This window comes from Lissotriton helveticus, chromosome 12 (genome assembly GCF_964261635.1).
Source record: "Lissotriton helveticus chromosome 12, aLisHel1.1, whole genome shotgun sequence".
Lineage (NCBI taxonomy): Eukaryota > Metazoa > Chordata > Amphibia > Caudata > Salamandridae > Lissotriton > Lissotriton helveticus.
This window is the reverse complement of record NC_136073.1, coordinates 767,901,423-767,919,825: the sequence shown is the minus strand read 5'-3', so window position 1 is coordinate 767,919,825 and position 18,403 is coordinate 767,901,423. Positions and strand designations below refer to the sequence as shown.

Below are 18,403 nucleotides of genomic sequence, written 5' to 3'. Positions count from 1 at the left end.
TTCAGGTGATTGGGTGGATATTCCTTGTATCAAGATTATGCTCAATTTTTGCTTTAACACAGTACTTGCTACTTAATGTAGTAAACAGTCAACTGGCCATAATTGTTCAATAGTCATTGTTATATATCAATTGCATTATTATTCACAAAGGTTCAGGCAACAGGACACATGGGTCAAAACATCATCCCTTCATACAAAGACTAAATCATCATTATCCTCCAACTGAACATTAGTCATCTACCCCCAACTAATGAAATCCTCCTGTTTATGTTTATGTTTACGTTTATGTTTATGTTTATGTTTATGTTTATGGGATTTATAGAGCACGTGACTACCCTAGGGCATCTCAGAGCTGCATGAATCAGATAGAGGAGCTGAGCCTTTGCTCTTGTGGAAAGAGCCAGGTCCTGCACCCTGTTATCTGTTTTCATTACAGTCGTGTATGCATCCAGCCTATCTCTACCACCTCGCTCACCAAGTCAAGGGACCTCTTGTGTCATGTTTCTTTGCTAGCAGCAAATAAAGGGCTATAGATGTAATTTGAATATTTTCATTCTTAGCTCTGTGATATAAGCCCACAAAGCAGCGTTTGACAGAGAGGGCGACTATGACACACAACGCTTGCTACACTTAAGTTAGATGCTTCTATTCATCCCTTCAGCCGTGGCCCATGCAGGTAAGAGCGGTGGAGCGGTAGGGCCGGGTGGGGGGGATTGCGACAGACGATGATTAATTAATTTTCCCTCGTCGACGTCTGTCGAAATCCCCCCCAACTGCTCTTACCTGCACGGGCCATGGCTGAATCCCTTATGTCTGTATATGACCATATCACTTGTTTGAGGGATAGTGCTTGACCTCTCAACATAAGCCTAGGGAGATTTGGCTCTCACAGAAATGATGGAAAAGGTGGGGCCCTAAGAAGGAATAGGTTTTATAGGCTGTTCTGTAGAGACAGTATTCCAAGATTTGCATAGAATTCTGAATTAGTCTGACCCTTCCCAGGAGAGTTTGGTGGTGCTACCTCCCCATCCCTTGAGCAATGAGTTGCTTTCCTCATTTATAAAAACTTTAACACGTGTGGGCCCAAGTGTGCACTTTACGGCACTATTTTCAAGTATGCCTAGTACAATGCTGTGCATTTAGATGCCATAATTAATAGACACTCATGACATATTGCAATACTGTCACGGCTTTCTCCCTAAATACCAGATTAAAACCTGGTAAAAGGTAGAGGCAGGGCATTTGTTGCTACGATTGTCTTAAAATTGAATAAATAGCCAAAGGCTCGAGAGCTGGTTCAAACATTCTGCATATGCAATTGGAAATTGCCTTTTAATATCAAATTCTATAATGTACTGTTCTTTAGGCCGCATGGATGAAACCATTCTGCATTTGCAAACGGTGTGAACCGCTAAAATCGTCCGTTTACGAATGCAAAATAGCCTTTCAAGATGTATGAAAGGCTTTGCAGTGCATTTTAGGTAATCGCAATTTCTTGCAATTACCTAAAATTGCAACTACAAATAGAGAATCGCAATTTGCAATTCATTAAGCACATGTACCAAGCATTTTCTAAATTCAAACTGTGCATTTAGGACGTGCTTTTAGCATCGACTCAAAGTTGATGTGACCATGTGCAGTTTTTGAAAATTCACCAAAATTAAAATTTCAAAATGCCTTGAAGCGCACAGCTCTTTACATGTGCACATTTTGTGGGGAGTGCTTACGGGGAGCCTTAGGCTCTCGGGCACATTAACTTTTGCATTACCTAATTTGCGATTCCCAATTAGGCAATTGCAAATTAGGTAATGTTAGAACATTCGGTCCATATGAATGGATGGAGTAGTATTATCTAATAGCGATTACCCATTTGCGATTATTATACTGTGGGAATAGCTATTAGGTAATCACTACTTAACTACATGCCATTTTGCATTCCGTAAATAACAATTACCTCAAATTAACTATTTAGGAAATGCAAAATGGATTTTTGATACTTGTGGCCCTTTGTGTCCAATTTCTCCATCATTTCCTTTTTATTAGTTCTTTTCCACCCCCAAGTAGATTTTAAATATGATATTAAAACGGAGAAGCTGATTTGAAAAAATGGGTGTGAAAGTAAAACATTTATATATCATCTCATCTCATTCTTGTAAGAAATTGGGTTATTGGCTGAGGAGATGGAAACCCTTCTCAAGAAAAAACCACAATCTGTGTTAGGGTGAACCGCAAAAGTTACTTAATAAACCGGTGCCTCACCCTATGGTAGCTTTGCACAGAAGCAGTCAGTCAGGCTTAGCTTAGGGGCAATGTATAAAGTGTTTATGGAGCACACAAGCAGTAATAAAGTGAAAAACACAAGAGTGAACTCAAAACCAATTTAGAAAAATAGAGACATTTTTAATACATAAAATGAAACAAAATCAAATTACACCCAAACAGTAGAACCGTAGTATGAATTTTTTGAAGGTTTTAGTGTAAAATAGAGCCTAAAATATCAAAGCTCTAACCACGAGTATCTGGTTGTGCGAAACAGGGGCAAGTCAAATGTTAAGGTCGACCGTAATGAAGCACAAGTCAGATACACAAGGCAGATTGGGCTTGGTTCCGACTTACCTTCAGAATTTTCAGACAAAATGTTCTGGATGAGGTATTGTTACACGGAGCAAGCCAGAGGCTGTATCTAAAGAGGTGTCATTGTCGTCGGGGAGCCACTGGACTAGGTCTCGATGGAGCCATGTGTCAAGCCCTGTGAAGATATTTACCTTCGGAATTAGACAACTTTTTGGAAGTCGTAAACCTCCTGTGGAACAAAGCTGCAGGTGGTAGCCAAAGAGATCTCCATGATGCTGGATACCGTCGCCCAGATTTCCAGCTTAACAGAATTTGCTGCTGCGGAGAAGAACGTAGCAGGAGCTACTGCAAAGTCAGGCTGGCCAGTGAGGCATCATGTGTGGTTCGGCTGGCAAGGAGGTCCTAGTCTACTGTCGGTTCGTCTGGCACTTAATGGTGAAACTTCTTCTAAGTCCAAATTTGTAAGGTTAGGGAGGAGCAGCACCACTTCCAAGAGTCCAGGGCCTGGGAGGCTAAACTTGGGGGGTGAGTACTCACTCCAGCAGAGGTCAGGGACTGGGTTCAAGGTCTCTGGAGCTTGTGATGTCCCTGTAGCTTACACAGGAGGCCGGCTGACTAGCCCTTGGATTTACTACTGGGGATCCTGGCTTCAAGGAGATGGTCCATTTCTCCTTCAAGCAACAAGGCAGGCCTTTATGTAACAGGGTAGTCCACTAGTAGCAGCAGGGCTGTCCTCTGTGGGTCCAAACAGCCATTCTGAAGTCTTCCACAGGTCCAGAGGTGTACTGAAATCATGTTCTGAGGACCCAATATTTTTACATGGGGCCAACCTTTGAAGTGGGGGGAGGGGGCATTCTGGGCTACCCTCACATCTAGTTCCAGAATGTTCTTCCTTTCCCCCATCAAGGCTCCAGGAAATCTGGGCTGACAGTAAACTAGTGTGAGGTTCCTTTGGGTGTGCTGAAGGCAAGACCTTTGAAATGTATGTGGGACAGGGCACAGCTCCGCCTCACCTATCCTGCCCACAGCCAGTCCCCTTTGACTCATTCTCTAGCAGGAATACACAAACCCCAACAGCAGAGTCATTCAAAATCATATGATCCAAGACACAGGCAGCAGGCACCAAATGGTTGGGGCAAGAAAAAGAAAATTTTCTGAAAGTGATATTTTGAGAATTGTGACAAAAATCCGACCTTGTCATTAAAGAGGATTTTAAAGCACAATTTGTTTGAATCCAAGCATAATCTTTCTACCCACTCCCAATCGAAGGAAAGCACTTATTAAATGTAATAAGGTAAATCCATCTTATCAAGAGGAGATAGATAGGCCTTGCAGTAGTGAAAAACTAATTTAGTTGTTTTTGTCGCGCATGACATGCAAAACAAACTGAAACTCATATGTCTTACCTTTTAAATAAAATTTGTTCTGCCCTATGAGCCTTTAGGGCCTACCTGAGTGGTGCCTTGTATGTATTAAGAAAGCAAGTTTATGCTTGGCAAAATGTTTATTTTACCAGGTCGAAATGGCAGTTTAAAGACTGCACTATGTTCTGCAGTGACAGGCCTGAGACAAGTTGTAAAGTGCTATGTCAATGGGTGGCACAATGAGTGCTGCATGCCTACTAATAGCATTTAATTTACAAGACCTGGGTACATGTAGTACTACTTTACTAGGGACCTACCAGTAAATTAAATGTGCCAGTGTAGGTCAGTATTACCATCAGGGGCGGCCTTAAGCATGTGCAAGCTGTGCACCTGCACAGGGCTGCCAAACCCCAGGGGCCACCACACCATTATACATCCTTAATATAATAATCCTCTGAGGATGGATACATATTTGCGTGGCGGCCCCTTGCAGGGATTTGGCGGCCTCCCGCTCTGTTCCACTTCCAAACACCCTGACCCCCCCCTCTTCGGGGCCCTGCCCGGATCCCCTCTTCTGGGGCCACTTACCTACGCTCCCTGCCCAGGGCCACCATGAGCCTAGAGCCGCCCCTGTTACCATGTTTAAGGGAGAGAGCACTGGTTGATAGAGGTAAAGTGCACAGCGTCCTGAGGCAAAACAAAAAACGAATTCAGAAAGCAAAAGGGGTGAAGGCAAAACATTTGTGGGAAGATCACAATCTGGCTGTCAAGTCTAACGAATCTATAGGCAGCATGAATGTAATGCCAAAACTTTAGTTTGACATTTTCTGAAAACACACTGCTTTTAGTTCTCAATCAACAGCTTTAGTCTTAACTAATCCACGGATTTGAGTACCAAAGACCCGCTTGTCACTTTCATATCAGGTTTGGTCCATCATGAAAGAATCTGTCATATATGACCATGTATCACATTCACATGTCAGACTTGCGAATCATATGCTAAAGGGAGCTATTAAATATTAGTGATATGAACCTTATGCCAGAATACCCATCAGAAGCCATGATTGGACACTTTCTTATGATCAGTGGCATAATGTCTGGGAATAAGGTGCCTTGATATGCAAGAGGAGGCCACTCTATGACAGGGCCACCATAATGTCTAAAATGCCCATATTATGGCAGGTATGGCCACATTACATCAGGGTCAATAATTTGCACTTTATGCTCATACTATACCGTAGATGGCTACCGTAATGACAGAAAGGATCATAGTATGATAACGACAGCCACCATATACCAGGACCATCAATAATGCCTAAAACATCCACATTAGAGCCACCATATGTGAAAGCCAAAATAATGCCTAGAATGTCCTTACCATGCTAAGGATGGCTAGCTATGGGATGGTGTGTTATACCATGTGAAGGCCAGCAGATACTGTAGGGTGGCAGCCACATTCTTAATATGCTGTCACCAGATACATAAAACACACACACAAATGCACAGATTGGCCTACACATGTACACACAGGTACAAAAGCATACACCCCCTGGCAATCTGACACACACAAACACACACGAAATTGGGCATACTCATGAACACAGGAACATCCAAGAACCCACAGTTATGCACACATATGCCTGCACCCTCAGCTCTTCCCATTCCACCTGCAAACAACAGAACAATCTTGACCATTTGGTACCATGTCCACCGGTGTGATTACCTGGACGCTCCAACTGTTGCAATCCCATGCCATCCCCCGCTTGTCTCCTTGCTCTCTTGGCACTGCAGGTGTCTTAGGTGAATGAACTGTGGCAGCAGCATGTTTCTAAATAGCCGATGGGCTCTGCCTCTCTCACCCTTGCAGTGCCATTGCCTACTCAGGGCTTTTATTACATTGGCCAATCACCATGTAGCTTACTGTAAATCATATTCAGGCACATGCATCAAGGTAGGATTTTGCGAGTCCTTAATTGCGATAATTAAGGAATCCTTATTAAGGACCCGCAAAAGCCTATGCACCAGGGAATCCCTGTAAAAATAGCGATTCCTACACATTCCTTATTTGCGACTCGCAAATTGCGAGTCGCAAATAAGGAATGGCTTCCCATTCATTCCTATGGGCCTACAGGCCCATAGGAATGAATGAGAAATTGCATGCAATTTCAGGGTGCAAGGGTGCCAAAAGGACACCCTCTATCAACCCTAAAATTGATCTGTGCACATATGTTGCGCACACACATGCCCTAAGGGCATGTGTGTGCGCAACATCAAACTTTGAAAAATGCACAAAAGTGCAGTTTTCAAAGTTTTTGCAAATTACCATGATGTTCAGCTTCATGGTAATTTGCGCCCCCTAATAGCGAAATCGCTATTTTTTTTACTTTAATGCATTGCATTTAAGGAATCTCAATTTGCGATTCCTTAAATGCAATCGCAATTTAAGTAATCGCAATTTAGAGATTACTTAAAGTGCGATTTTTTCTTTTGGGATGATGCATCCTAAGTGCAAAAATACCGGTCGCAAAGGGGCAGATTCTGAGAATCTGCCCATTTGCGACCAGTTTTTATTTTGATGCATGTGCCTGATTGTAACTGCGCACTGTGTTGCGACTGCGCACTGCGTTGTAGATTTGAGCTTTTGGTAACATTAGCATGGGAGCTGCTGTGACTGCACTTGTATGTTTTTTTGTTTATGGGCTAAGTCCACTAGGCCTTAGTGGATGTCCACAAATGCAAGAATTGATGACAGTACTGCTGACAGTGACATCAGCCACCTATAAGAGAAATCTACAAAAATAGCAATGAATATTCAAATGTTGAGGATTTTGTGGTATCTATGGGATTTAACAGATTTACCAATAACCCGTGCTTCATTTTACCTTGAAATATAAAAGACTTACTTAGTTGTCTCTCCCTAAGGGAAAGGTGGGCTCACAATTTCAATTGTGCTTGTTTGTATCTGCACTTTAGTAAGAATAAATGTGATTTGCCTCTTTAGAAAGGTAGTGAAGAATAAAACATGTTCACAACTTTTTGAGCTGTTAATAAAACACAAAATAAGTAGTTGTCTTTGTTAGCTGTCTTTTGTGACGTGCTTTGGTTGCTAGGCATCCTCCCCAGAGTTCCAGGTCCCTGCTGCTCAGCCAGTGTGTGAGGTCATCTAGGATGCAGGGAGTGTTTGTGGGAGAGCTCAGTTGGAGATGGGCTGAGCAGGAGGCTGCTGCTCCTGATGGGGCTTAGCCATCATCTTACTTACTTGTAACTAGGATCCGATAAACCTACCTCTACTATACTCCACGGCCTCTGAACTTTGATTACAACACTGGCGACAATCTAGGATAAGAAACCATGCGTGCAGGAAGGTTATGGAGATTTGATAAGAAACAGAAGAAGAAAAAAAAACTAAAAATACCTGAAAGAAGTTGAACTAAGAGATTTTAATGCGCCCTGGACACAGCCCCACCAGAGTCTATCCACACCAGACAGCCTGCTATCCAGGACATTTAAACAGGTGTGCATCTGGATTAAATTGAGACTGCATCTAACTAGGTGTACTGGCAGCGTGTATCAGCAGCATGTGTTTTGTAGAAACTGGTGTCTATTTCAATAAACTGCCTGCTGTCCAGGGCATTTAAACAGGCCACTATGAATCTAGAAGCCGAGGAGAGTGCTGAGATTTAGTTTTCAGACACCGATACATAAGAATACTCAACTGGCAGTATTTGTTTTAAAGTGTGGTGGCAATTTGTGACAGCTCATCGAGAGAACAGGCATATCTGTAAGTGCTTGCTTCATCAAAATGACTTTGGTGGCGCTGTAATACAGCCTACAATGCAGCATTATAGGTGCAAGAGCTGATGCCTTCCGTTCTGGAGTGATCTTGGTGGATCCACGGAGAATAGAGCCCCAACCCCAGTAATAGTTTAAGTGGGAGAGGCGTGGACACTCCTCAACCGCCCTGGTGTGGTATGCTAGCGGGCATACCAAGTTGTGGACATTTCAAATTTCCAGAGATGCGCTAGTTGATGGCCACCATCTGGAATAATGAACATTGCAAGTAGAAGCCTTGTGGAGAAGGAAGAGTGACCATGACCATTCTCTTTTGGAGAGCGTGTTGTCGTTTTAGTTTGTTCATGCTTCTGCAGCGGTGACAAGCTGTGACCCATTACATGCGTTTGCGTGCTGCCAATTTAGAGGCAGCTGATCTGTCCAGGAAGCGGTGACACCGATGAAGGGGCTGCGGGTGTAGGTCATATTTAAGAACCACAAGAAGAAAAAACAAAAGCTTTACCAGGATTGGAGGCCGGCTGACACACTGAGACACCCTGCCGCGTGATCAAAGAGAAGCATTCAACGACTTTGTTTGGGGATGCGTCCAGTGGATCCAGTTTTGCAGGATTGGGGAGTTTATGAAATGCTATCATGTGCTGTGGCGTTTCCAGTTGCCGTGGATTTTGGAAGAATGTCGGATGAGGGATCGCTCACCGAGGGAACTTTAAAAGTTTATGGTGACTTCCCACCTTGCCATTCCAAGTTTGCTGACTGTGTTATGCTGCACTATGTATATTTAATCTGGTATTCTCTGTTTAAAGATACCCTGTGAGAGTTGACCTGAGTGTGATGCGAGATGGGTTGAGAGATACCCATTGACTATGGGTTGAAAGACATTTTTTTTCTGAGATTCCCTGTGTGAGTGGGAATGTGTTTGGTTGAAAGATACCTTTTGCTAAAAAATGTCTGAGTTTCCCTGTGTGAGTGGGAATGTTATGGGTTTAAAGATACCCTCTGGTTGTGACGGATTAAAGATACCCTTCCCACGACCTGTTTGTGATTCAGGAGGAGGAGTGGGTGTGTAGTTACATTGTTGTGTAGTGTCCACCCGACCCTGGTCCTGTTTGTGATGCAGGAGGAGGAGTGGGTGTGTTATTACATTGTTGTAAAGTGTGACCACCCTTCTCATGTCTTGTTTAGGATGCAGGAGGAGAAGTGAGTGTGTAGTTACATTGCTGTGAAGTGTGATTTTTAGCCCAACGTTACCCGTTTCTGTGTTGTATTCTGAAGGATACAGGCTGGTCCTGTGTGAGTAAGGGCCATATGTATCAAGGCCAAATGGGCTCGCAAACGCCGAAATTCGCAGAATTTCGGCATTTGCGAACTCATTTTTGCAAAATGGTATGTATGAAAGAATTTGGGTGCACAATAAGGAATCGCAAAATTTGCCATTCCTTATTTTGCGATTGCATTTAAGGAATCTCAAATTTTGCGATTCCTTAAATGCAATGTATTAAGCAAAAAAAATTCCAAAATGCCCTTAAGGAACCGCAAATTACCACCAACTTCTAGTTGGTGGTAACTTGTGATTTCCTTGAAAAATGCACATTTCAGCATTTTCCAAAGTGCCATGTGACGCACATACATGCCCTTAGGGCATGTATGTGCACCACATGTGCACCCATGCTTATTTCAGGGGTGCAACAGGGTGTCCTTTGGACACCCCTACACCCTTGAAATTATTTTCAATTTGAGATTAGCAAATTGCGAATCGCAAATTGAGAATAAATTCCCATTCCTTCCTATGGGCCTCCCGGCCCATAGAAATGAATGGGAAAGTCAGCCAGATTCATCATTGAAAATTGCGCTCGCAAAGGGCCAGATTCTGAGAATCTGGTCCTTTGAGAGCGCAATTTTTGCATTTGGGATTCATCATCCCAAATGCAAAAATCGCTAATAGCAAAATCGCAAAATTGCAAGGAATTGCATTTAAGGAATCTCTATTTGAGATTCCTTAAATGCAATTCATTACCCATTTTTAATTTGCGAATTCGCAATTTTTGGCCGCTATTTACCGCGAAGTCTGACTTCGTGGTAAATAGCGAAAACTTAGAAAAATGCACTTTAGTGCATTTTTCTAAGTAGTATGTTACACACACACATGTCCTTTGGACATGTGTGTGTGCAACATCAGTCTACATTTTCATTTCAGGGGTGCTACAGGGTGTGGCACCCTTGAAATCGCATCCTTATTTGCGATTAGCAAATTGCTAAGGCCCATAGGAATGAATGGGGAGTTATTCCTTATTTGCGATTAGCAATTTGCTAATGGCAAATAAGGAAGCTGTAGGAATCGCAATTTTTTTTGCGATTTCTACATGAATCCCGTTTTGCAAGTCCTTAATAGCGATTCCTTAATAATCGCTATTAAGGATTCGCAAAATGGGACAATGATGAATCTGGCTGAGTATTCCTTAATTGCGAATTCGCAATTTGCGAATTCGCAATTAAGGAATATCAAGAAATCGCCAAAAAATTGCAATTTTCTTGATACATACCAATTAGCGATTCTAAAATAGCGATTTTTAAAAAAATCGCTATTACAGAATTGCTAATTGGTACCTTGATACTTATGGCCCTAAGTGTCATCAGGGGAATCGGTAGTTGTTTCCAGTTTTTGGGTTACCTGCACACTTGCTTTGAGGAAACCATTGTCCTTTTGATTTGAGGGACTTTTTTTAATATATATATATATATATATATATATATATATATATATATATATATATATATATATATATATATATATATATATATATATATATATATATTCTATTGTTTCCTTAGGAGGGAAAGATGTATTGTGACGTGCTTTGGTTGCTAGGCATCCTCCCCAGAGTTCCAGGTCCCTGCTGCTCAGTCAGTGTGTGAAGTCACCTAGAATGTATGGAGTGTTTGTTGCAGAGGTCAGTTGGAGAAGGGCTGAGCAGGAGGCTGCTGCTCCTGGTGGGACTTAACCATCATCTTACATACTTGTAACTAGGATCCAATGAACCTACCTGCACTATACTCCACGGCCTCTGAACTTTGGTCACAACACTGTCTTCTCAAAAAGAGATTTTCAACTTTTGAACATTCTTAATAATTATTTATTTCCTTTCTTCTGTCTTTGCACTCAGGGACAACATTCGACAAGCGTTCCCTGACGTGGACTGCCTTGTCTCGTATTGCTGGTCTTTGTAATCGTGCAGTCTTCAAAATTGGCCAAGATAAAGTGCCCATTTCAAAGGTAAGCACATGTGACTTTAGATTTGTCAAGTTGGTGCAAATATTTTAGAATATAGTTAAACCATGCGTAGAGCATGAGGAACTTACAAAAAATGTTTTCCAGCTGACTCTTATCAAAGTCATTAAAAAGGTACATTGTGTTGGAATATGAAGAAGAGTTTCATTAACTTGGACTAGAGATTTCCAGGGCAGAGTTTCGTGACCAGAAGGTATTAGTGTAGGTCAATTAATTGAAAGACGATGTCCGTCACCGGAGAGGGTTACCACTTTTGCTTCTTAGGAGAGCCTTCATGTTCAAAGTTGTTTTCCTGCCCTATTTCGTATGTAACTTTCAAAGCACCCCATACTGGATCCATACGAAAAACACTTCACTCAGGATGTTGCTTTGGACTAGAAAGACACCTAGAATTGTATTAATACTGTGTGCAGATATCTGTACAATGTTGATATTTGCTTCCCATTCTTAGAACCTATTTCTGGGCTTGACAGCTTGCCATGGAACCTCTATGTATGTCCCACTGAAAGGAACTCATGGTTAGGAATGGATCAGGGGTGTTGTTGAATAGAATGTACAAATCCTTGTAAGATGGAAAGAGTAGGTGGACTCCACCTTAATTCACAAGTGGAGACGTGTGGCTCAATGGTTAGAGCGGCAGACCCTGATGCAGAGGTCTAGCCCGGGCCACGGTTCAATTCCCCGCCTCGGTGGGTCTTGGGCTCAAAAATTCCATGGACCTGTTAATTCTCGCCTCGGTGCCTATTCCAATCATGGAGTCCCACTCTGCAACTCTGGGCAATAGCTTGCTTAATCTCCACAACCGCCCCCACAACGCTAAGGATGCCTGGCCTCCACCTTGGGGGTGCCCAGGAGTGGCCACCTCACAGGGAAAGCCAGGATGGGTTCCACAGCGGTATTCGTGCAAGCGCCTTGAGACCCTTGCGGGTGAGTAGTGTGCTATACAAGTATCAATTTACATTTACAACCACTGTGATAAGATGCTGGAAGGAAGCCATGACCTGCTTATGCTGGAACAATAGTCTGGTGAGAGGGACACCTTTGGGTTGCGCAAAATGTTGAGGAAGGTGTTAGGGATTACCAGATTTAGGAAATGGGACATTATAAACATTTCAAAACGTGGTGAATTGGCTTCTTCCGAATGATGTGACACACAGTGTTTCCACAGATCTTATAAGTCTGATGGAACCGGTATCTTCTATTACTGGCCCCACCAGACGTAGGAGGCCACTTGTATTGAGAGCCTTATTGGAAAAAAATTACCATTTACTTTTTTTTTTTACATAGTTTTATATAGCCCGAACTTGACCTGAACCGGGTATCAGAGCGCTTTACATAGCACCAGTTGCGTTACACAAGGACACCATATTTCACAGGTAGAATCCAAAGTACTTTCAGAAGATCTGACTGGAAACTCAAATTTAACCCATTAAGTATGCTTATGCATGATTTAAAAAAAAAAAATCATTTTTATTGGTATTTTAAAAGTCACAGTACAGGTGTCAGGTTATACAATGGTGTGTGCATCAGAAATGTTACGAATGACGTAACAGGGTATTAAACAATAGGAAGCCGCTGTCTGACTTTTGTATTGCATGTGCAGTTGCACCTATGCACAGATGTTACCCGTGAATGGCAAATGTAAACTAGAACAAAGCTGGTTACAACCTTACTAAACGTATCTGACCCGCACTCGCAGCGTGTGACAGGGGTGGAGTCACGACAACTGAATTATTGACAGCGTTCACATGGGGTATGAGCATGGGGGGTGTCGCAGGTAGATACGTTTACAACCATCTGGTTATGTAGTTGGGGAACATCCTGGATGGAGAGTTAGGAACCCTGTTCTATAATTTGTTGACCCTCGCAGAGTTTCCCCAGGAGGGTGTCCCAGATGTTAGGATGCTTATGCATGATATAGCGAACAGCCTGAGAAAACTTAATAGGATTAATAATGTTGCAGAGATTGTACTACAACCACTCTAAACTCCTAGGGACCTAAATCAGACTTGACCTGCATTAGCTATAAGAAGGAGGATGGAAATTTCTTTGCGCAAGAAATGGGAATTAAATGAGATTCAGTACTTCTGGAAGGAGATGGGCTCCCTTCTTTCAGCTGTCTTCTGGCTGACTTCACATGCGGTCCCAGCATAAGGGGGTAACCGCAATGTGCCCAGGTACAAGTTGATCCTCTAACAGTGGCTTGATGGGATCTGACCCAGAAGTTCAGAAGTCCAAGACCACTATACATAGGCACATGGTACATGTCTTCAGAAAAGATGATTTATGAAGTGCCATGATTTCTCAATATCTAGAAACCAAGTCTGGAATTCTTTACTCTGAGGTGTACAGGGCAAGTCTATACAGGTAAGTATGGTTTTATCAGACATAACTCCAGCTATATGTACCTTGCCAATATATATCACAGACATGGTAAGAATGGTATATCTCTGCCTACAAATATATATTCATTACCACAATATTTTGTTTGTCAATATGTTGGCTTATATTCTTGTTGCTTACTATATATTTCTGTAGTTGATATTGAGGTATACAACAAATTGATTTTTTTTTAAAGTGTTACTTTGGCTCACAATTTTCAAATGTGAGTTATTATCCTTTCAGATGTTGATTTATGTGTGGCATTTAACATATGCCAATTCTACCCAGATGATGTAAACATTTCAATTGATTGCCCTGGGGAACAGCTTTTGTATGCATCAAGAAACAAATAACATAAAGGGGCCAATTCACAAATTACTAGAGGTGGCGGTGGATGTATTCTCTTATGTTTGTGAGTAGCATTCTGAAGTGCTTTACAAGTGCTATTGTACTACTACTAAACATACTATGAAATGCCATTTGTGAATAGGCCCCTACGAGTTTAAAATAATTCCAAACGTTGCATAAAGGTCAGATATTCTGAATCTTACAGAGACTCTTGGCTAGAGGGACAACCCTAATAATTAGGGAATTTATTATAGTGTTCTCCGGAGCTGATTTCTAATTAAATAGATTTTAAAGGAAACAAGGAAATAAGAAGCACAGCTTTTCTTACAAAATCTGTCTAGAAGTAGGCTTGTGTACTCCTGACGGCCACATTCTAGTTGTGTTTAGGAAAACATGTATTCGAAGAGGTCTCTTCATAGGGTTGGGATGGGACAGGAGCCGTCCTGTACTAAAGTTGTGTTGTAATCTGGGCTCGAGTCCATCAAAGGTGTGTGCTCTTGCGAGCCACATAAAAATGCACAGTCAGCCTCAGGATTCTGCAAAGGTATTGGGTATAGAGCGGAGTAGATTGTGTGAGCCAGAAAACAGAACAAAACTACAATTTGAAACAGCTGTCAGCATAGTGTGAAGTCGTTTGTTGTAGCCGACGGATCCTACCATAAGTATGCTCCGAATTAATTCCTTGCCTCGAGGGTAATTCTTCAACTCCAGTGATGTATATGTAATGTGAACGTCAAATGCACACAGGTTGATGCAGCCTTTCAACCTAGCCACATCCCCATTACAGTCGAATTAACATTAGACTAAAAGAGAACCATCAACAGGTAAAACCAATTTACCCCTACCGCACACAGTACACCTTCAACCCCTTAAGAAGGACACGCAACATTTCCAGGCACACGCATGGCAAAACTAGGGACTTCTTATGCCCTCTACAACATGCATGGCAGGACCAGGGAACTCTCATGCCCCCTACTGCACCCACACAAAACACATGGCAGGACCAGGGACCTCTCATACCTTCTAAACAATGCATGGCAGGACAAGGCACCTCTCTTACCCTCGACAGCATGCATGGCGGGACCAGAGATCTCTCATGCCCTCTACTGCACCCACATAAAACACATGGCAGGACCAGGGACCTCGCATACCCTCTACAGCATGCATGGCAGGACCAGGGACCTCTCATGCCCTCTACAGCATGCATGGTAGGACCAGGGACGTCTCATACCCTCTACTGCACCCACACAAAAAACATGGCAGGACCAGGGACCTCTCATGCCCTCCACAGCATGCATGGCAGTACCAGGGACCTCTCATTCCCTCCACAGCATGCATGGCAGGACCAGGGAAATCTCATACCTTCTACAGCATCCATGGCAGGACCAGGGACCTCTCATGCCCTCTACAGCATGCATGGTAGGACCAGGGACGTCTCATACCCTCTACTGCACCCACACAAAACACATGGCAGGACCAGGGACCTCTCATGCCCTCCACAGCATGCATGGCAGGACCAGGGACCTCTCTTACCCTCGACAGCATGCATGGCTGGACCAGGGACCTCTCATGCCCTCTACAGCATGCATGGCAGGACCAGGGACATCTCATACCCTTGACAGCATGCATGGTAGGACCACGGACGTCTCATGCCATCTACAACATCTATGTCAGGACCAGGGACCTCTCATACCCTCTACTGCACCCACACAAAACAGATGGCAGGATCAGGGACCTCTCATACCCTCCACAGCATGCATGGCAGGACCAGGGACATCTCATACCCTCTACAGCATGCATGGCAGGACCGGGGACCTCTCATACCCTCTACAGCATGCATGGCAGGACCAGGGACCTCTCATCCCCTCTACAGCATGCATGGCAGGACCAGGGACATCTCATACCCTCTACAGCATGCATGGCAGGACCAGAGACCTGTCATACCCTCGACAGCATGCATAGCAGGACCAGGGACCTCTCATACACTCTACAGCATGCATGGCAGGACCAGGGAAATCTCATACCTTCTACAGCATCAATGGCAGGACCAGGGACATCTCATACCCTCGACAGCATCCATGGCAGGACCAGGGGCATCTCATACCCTCGACAGCATGCATGGCAGGGCCAGGGACCTCTCATACCTTCTACAGCATGCATGGCAGGACCAGGGAGCTCTCATACCCTCGGCGGCATGCATGGCAGGGCCAGGGACCTCTCATACCCTCGACAGCATGCATGGCAGGACCAGGGACCTCTCATACCCTCTACAGCATGCATGGCAGGACCGGGGACCTCTCATACCCTCTACAGCATGCATGGCAGGACCAGGGACCTCTCATACCCTCTACAGCATGCATGGCAGGGCCAGGGAAATCTCATACCCTCTACAGCATGCATGGCAGGACCAGGGACATCTCATGCCCTCTACAGCATGCATGGTAGGACCAGTGACCTCTCATGCCCTCTACAGCATGCATGGTAGGACCAGGGACGTCTCATACCCTCTACTGCACCCACACAAAACACATGGCAGGACCAGGGACCTCTCATGCCCTCCACAGCATGCATGGCAGGACCAGGGACATCTCATACCCTCGACAGCATGCATGGTAGGACCACGGACGTCTCATGCCATCTACAACATCTATGGCAGGACCAGGGACCTCTCATACCCTCCACAGCATGCATGGCAGGACCAGGGACCTCTCATACCCTCTACAGCATGCATGGCAGGACCAGGGACATCTCATACCTTCTACAGCATCCATGGCAGGACCAGGGACATCTCATACCTTCTACAGCATCCATGGCAGGACCAGGGACCTCTCATTCCCTCCACAGCATGCATGGCAGGACCAGGGACCTCTCATACCCTCGGCGGCATGCATGGCAGGACCAGGGACCTCTCTTACCCTCGGCGGCATGCATGGCAGGACCAGGGACCTCTCTTACCCTCGACAGCATGCATGGCAGGACCAGGGACATCTCATACCCTCGACAGCATGCATGGCAGGACCAGGGACCTCTCATACCCTCGGCGGCATGCATGGCAGGACCAGGGACATCTCATACCCTCTACAGCATGCATGGCAGGACCAGAGACCTGTCATACCCTCGATAGCATGCATGGCAGGACCAGGGAAATCTCATACCTTCTACAGCATCCATGGCAGGACCAGGGGCATCTCATACCCTCGATAGCATGCATTGCCGGGCCAGGGACCTCTCATACCTTCTACAGCATGCATGGCAGGACCAGGGACATCTCATACCCTCGGCGGCATGCATGGCAGGGCCAGGGACATCTCATACCCTCGACAGCATGCATGGCAGGACCAGGGAAATCTCAAACCCTCTACAGCATGCATGGCAGGTCCAGGGACATCTCATACCCTCGACAGCATGCATGGCAGGACCAGGGACCTCTCTTACCCTCGACAGCATGCATGGCAGGACCAGGGACATCTCATACCCTCGGCAGCATGCATGGCAGGACCAGGGACCTCTCTTACCTTCGACAGCATGCATGGCAGGACCAGGGACATCTCATACCCTCTACAGCATGCATGGCAGGACCAGAGACCTGTCATACCCTCGATAGCATGCATGGCAGGACCAGGGAAATCTCATACCTTCTACAGCATCCATGGCAGGACCAGGGACCTCTCTTACCCTCGACAGCATGCATGGCAGGACCAGGGAAATCTCATACCTTCTACAGCATGTATGGCAGGACCAGGGACATCTCATACCCTCGGCAGCATGCATGGCAGGGCCAGGGACATCTCATACCCTCTACAGCATGCATGGCAGGACCAGGGACCTCTCATACCCTCGGCGGCATGCATGGCAGGACCAGGGACATCTCATACCCTCGACAGCATGCATGGCATGACCAGGGACCTCTCATACCCTCAACAGCATGCATGGCAGGACCAGGGACCTCTCATACCCTCGACAGCATGCATGGCAGGATCAGGGACATCTCATACCCTCGACAGCATGCATGGTAGGACCAGGGACATCTCATACCCTCGACAGCATCCATGGCAGGACCAGGGGCATCTCATACCCTCGACAGCATGCATGGCAGGACCAGGGAAATCTCATACCCTCTACAGCATGCATGGCAGGTCCAGGGACATCTCATACCCTCGACAGCATGCATGGCAGGACCAGGGACCTCTCTTACCCTCGACAGCATGCATGGCAGGACCAGGGACATCTCATACCCTCGACAGCATGCATGGCAGGACCAGGGACCTCTCATACCCTCGACAGCATGCATGGCAGGACCAGGAACCTCTCATACCTTCGACAGCATGCATGGCAGGACCAGGTACCTCTCATACCCTCAACAGCAAGCACGGCAGGACCAGGGACCTTTCATACCCTCTACAGCATGCATGGCAGGACCAGGGACCTCTCATACCTTCGACAGCATGCATGGCAGGACCAGGGACCTCTCATACCCTCGACAGCATGCATGGCAGGACCAGGGACATGTCATACCCTCGACAGCATGCATGGCAGGACCAGGGACATCTCATACCCTTGACAGCATGCATGGCAGGACCAGGGACATATCATACCCTCGACAGCATCCATGGCAGGACCAGGGGCATCTCATACCCTCGACAGCATGCATGGCAGG

General features: G+C 45.2%; 1 protein-coding gene across 3 annotated transcripts in view; it reads left to right on the top strand.

Moving 5' to 3' along the window:
• Positions 1 to 18,403, top strand: part of LOC144799042 (sodium/potassium-transporting ATPase subunit alpha-2) — a 364,518-nt gene that overhangs the window by 227,637 nt on the left and 118,478 nt on the right. For all 3 annotated transcript variants that reach the window (XM_078670200.1, XM_078670201.1, XM_078670203.1), the window contains one exon: positions 10,892 to 11,001. In XM_078670200.1, coding sequence (XP_078526326.1) covers positions 10,892 to 11,001 — 110 coding nt within the window. The remainder of the gene's footprint in view (positions 1 to 10,891; positions 11,002 to 18,403) is intronic.